This window comes from Nerophis lumbriciformis, linkage group LG01 (assembly GCF_033978685.3).
Source record: "Nerophis lumbriciformis linkage group LG01, RoL_Nlum_v2.1, whole genome shotgun sequence".
Classification (NCBI taxonomy): Eukaryota; Metazoa; Chordata; class Actinopteri; order Syngnathiformes; family Syngnathidae; genus Nerophis; species Nerophis lumbriciformis.
This window is the reverse complement of record NC_084548.2, coordinates 51,096,087-51,099,781: the sequence shown is the minus strand read 5'-3', so window position 1 is coordinate 51,099,781 and position 3,695 is coordinate 51,096,087. Positions and strand designations below refer to the sequence as shown.

At 45.9% G+C, this 3,695-nt stretch overlaps 1 protein-coding gene across 1 annotated transcript; it reads left to right on the top strand.

Annotated features, from left to right (window-relative positions):
- The first annotated feature begins 1,122 nt into the window (after window positions 1-1,122).
- On the top strand, window positions 1,123-2,901 carry hoxc12a (homeobox C12a). Its single transcript, XM_061971894.2, has 2 exons — window positions 1,123-1,771; window positions 2,663-2,901. Exons 1-2 carry the CDS (start codon window positions 1,123-1,125, stop codon window positions 2,899-2,901), a joined length of 888 nt encoding a protein of 295 aa, XP_061827878.2.
- Window positions 2,902-3,695: the final 794 nt, after the last annotated feature.

Here is a 3,695-nt window from a genome sequence, read left to right as displayed (position 1 = left end):
GCAAAAAATTCGGGATGCATTTTGGTGTCGTAGTTCCCTGCACGTGGATAAGTTTGAGTATTACATTTTTATGATGCAAGTTTTGATGTATAAAAACTAAATTTCCGCCCATAAAGTTAGTGAATGTTTTTAAAGTATTTTTTAAAACCAGGCCTGCCGTTATCACGTGATCACATGTTTGTTGAAGAGACTCCACAAATCAACTAATTAGCGCCGACAATAGAGTCTCAGTTATAAGTCCCCTGTTATCCTGTAAAAATCATATAAAAGAATTGTGAGAGTTATAACAACCCCACCAGAGTTAGTTTATTGAGGTATCTGTTAAACTTGTTCATGTGAGGTGTACTATAGAATATTAGGTGAAATATACCCTCTTAAAGTAACCTTGTATAGAATGGCGTCCCCTCCATTTTTTTTTTTTTTTTTTTCTCTCTTTTTTTTTTTACAGAGCCACTGACTTCAACCTGCTGACCCTCTCTTACTGTAAATAGTGCAATGAGCATCAGTCTTTTCTTTAAAACAGGCTTGTAAAATTGGGACATCACGTCTTTATGTGACAAGGAATTCAACCATAATTTGGTACAAGATGCCACATCCAAGCCTCATTGAAGGAAAGAAAGAAAGAAAGAAAAAAACAGTTTTCATGAGATACAGCATTTAAGAAAAAATAAAAACTTTTGCCAGCTTGTAAAGGTATTAAACGAGGCCACGGACAGCTCCTTTAGTAGTGTGGGAGGTTTTTTTTTTCCTCTTTTCTTTTCTTTTTTTTTTTTTTTCTTCTTCTTTTTTTCAACAAAAGAAGGCGTTTGCAGCAGCACTGCCTCCTTTCGGCCCCGTGACTCAAATCCGAAAATGAAACAAGAGAGTACATTTTGTTTTTAAATAAAAAACATATTTACGGTCATTAAAAAAAACAACACAAAAAAAACAACATATAAAGCGGCGATATAGAGAAGTTAACGTTTTGTTTTGTCTGAGCAGCGGAGAGTGGGTGGTACCCCGTGTAGCAGAACTTGGCCCGGACACGTGGTCTGAGGGTGACCAATCAGGAGCCCCCCCAGGTTTAACTATGTTAAATGTCAGATTGCAATAAACTAGAAGCTGTTGGTCGGGCCCGCGGAAATGGGCGAGCATAATCTCCTTAATCCGGGGTTTGTGGGACCTTTGGTAAACATCCACACTGGAGACACCTTTTATTTTCCCAATTTTCGAGCCTCGGGGGGACAACTGGCGGGGCTGCCGTCTCTCTCCTACCCGAGGAGGGACAACGTTTGCTCCCTCCCGTGGAATCCTTCGGAGCCGTGCAATGGATACTCCCAGTCCTACTTCAGCAGCCCGGTGTCCATTAACCCCTCCTTCAACCGCTCGTGTGAGATCAGCAGAGCCGAGGAGGCCAAGTGTTACTACGGCAACGGAGCCAGGGAGGCGTGCAGCGGCGGCGGCGGCGGCGGCGGCGGCAGCGGCGGCGGCTCAGGTGGCCTGAAGCGGGAGGACAGCAGGGCGAGGGACACATCCTCCTCATCCCTCGCATCCGATCACGGGATGCACGCCGGGATTGGCCCCGCGGCCGCCTCCGCCGCCACAGCCGCGGCTGCCTTCTCCAAATACGAGTACGGCAGCGAGCAGTTGACGCAGGACCCTCCGTCCTGTCAATCCATGGAGTCCGACTCCAGCTCGTCATTGCTCAATGAGAACAGCAAGCCTCCATCCAGCGACACGCAGAGCCTGGTGTCCCCGGGAAGCCATGCGAACAACATAGCCGCAGGCGGAGGTAGGTGCTGCATCCTTTTGTGCATCCTTTATAACCATATATGTGCAAAAAAAACAACCAAAAAACACGCGCACTGCGTTTGCACGGATGTATAGAAACGCGTCATTATAGGACTTGCGTGGTGCGCACACGCCACTAGGGGTTGCCCTAAAGTACTCCTCACGCCATGTGCTTTTTGTGCGTCCACTCCACCGTGGAGAACCCGTTTCCCCCCTTCCCAAGGCCATCATCATCTTCCTGCATGCTTGCACCTCATCCGTGGCACTTTTGTCTCTTAGTGGGCGCTTAAAAATGGCGCGCTAACGTTCATGATGGAACATAGGAAGAGAGCTGAGATCCGCCTCTCCAAGACTTTTTACCCTCTTCCTTGTAAACGGGATTAATATCTGTTGCATGTGTACTCAAGACTAATTTAACGTGCTGGGAAACTGGCAAATAAAGCAGGCACCGGGTTAATTATCACGTTAATGCAACTTTAACTGCAACAGTAAAACTTTGCGCGACACAAAGCGCTCTGTTGGCCTGCGTGGAGGAGCAGACATGAAAGATGTTTATTTTGCCTTTTGCTTCCTGCTGGTATGTGGAGATGATATCGACGCAGGAAGGGATCAAACAAATTGCATTATAGGCTTTGTCTGATTCCTAATGCAAAAGCAGAGTTCGTGTCTGCAAACATGATGCGATATGTTCATGCCCCTTGATTATTTTACATTGCTAAATGAATTAGTAACTCTCAGAGAGCCACCCTCCCACCCCCATAGACATGACGCCCCTCCAGACTCCCTATAACCTTGGAGGTGACCGTGATTTTGCAACTGTGGTGACTAATGCGGTGCATGCTCCTCCTCCTCCCCTACTTCTTCACCATCTTCCTCCTCTTCCTTCCTCCAGGTGCCCCGTGGTACCCGATGCACACCCGGACCAGGAAGAAACGCAAGCCCTATTCAAAACTTCAGCTGGCCGAGCTGGAGGGCGAATTCATGCTGAACGAGTTCATCACCCGGCAGCGGCGGAGGGAGCTCTCGGACCGACTCAACCTCAGCGACCAGCAGGTCAAGATCTGGTTCCAGAACCGCAGGATGAAGAAGAAGAGACTCATGCTGAGGGAGCAAGCTCTGGCCTACTTTTAGTGGTGATGCGGCTGCGGGAAGGTGAATCCGTTATAAAAAAACAAAAACAAAACAAAAAAAAAGAAAAACAAAGAAAAAGTACTAAAAAGAGCCAAACCTTCTCATATGGGTCTTCTTTCTGTGCATGCACACCTTCATGTCCATCTCTCACATTACGCTCATAGTTTTTCTTTTCCTCTTCATCACATTCTCTTATACGTTTGCTGCCATCGCACAATTTCTGGGTGGGTGGGTGGGTGGGGGGGCTTGTATAGTTTTTAGAGTTGACTACGACTCCCTAATTTGAGGAAAATGTCTTCGCAATAACACCCTAATTGAGCGTTTCTGTGTGCGCGTGTGTGTGTGCGCGAGAGTGGGAAGTTTTTTTTAATATAAGGCCTCCTTTTTTTTTGTTTAAAACCTGAAAAAAATACAATTGAAAAAAAAAAAAGAAGCCCCTTAGGGTGGTTGCATACACGCAATCATTCCGTGAATGTGTTAAAAGTGGAATCCACTTCCACACACACAAAATGTGTGCAGGACATCCCATATCTGGGCCACGCACGTTCATGGTCACGGGCAGGAAGCCTGCACGAAGGCTTAAAAGTCGCGCAAACTCAGTGCATATATCGCCTTTGTTGATAATATGCATTGCAATGATTCAATTGGATTGAAAAAAAAACAATATTTTAGCCAACTGATGTCCAGATTTTAAAAGACTAAACAATATTAATTCATGTATTTAGGACTGTGAAGGTGCGCCCCTTTTTTTTTTTTTAAACGAAACAAGGCCTTTGTATACTTTTTGGTGCTCA

What these genes read in the sequence shown, in the direction of transcription:
- hoxc12a (XM_061971894.2), top strand. Translation starts at nt 1,123, where the DNA reads ATGGGCGAGCATAATCTCCTTAATCCGGGGTTTGTGGGACCTTTGGTA. An exon ending in CAACATAGCCGCAGGCGGAG is followed by an intron (nt 1,772 to 2,662) that starts GTAGGTGCTGCA and finishes TCCTTCCTCCAG; the next exon opens with GTGCCCCGTGGTACCCGATG.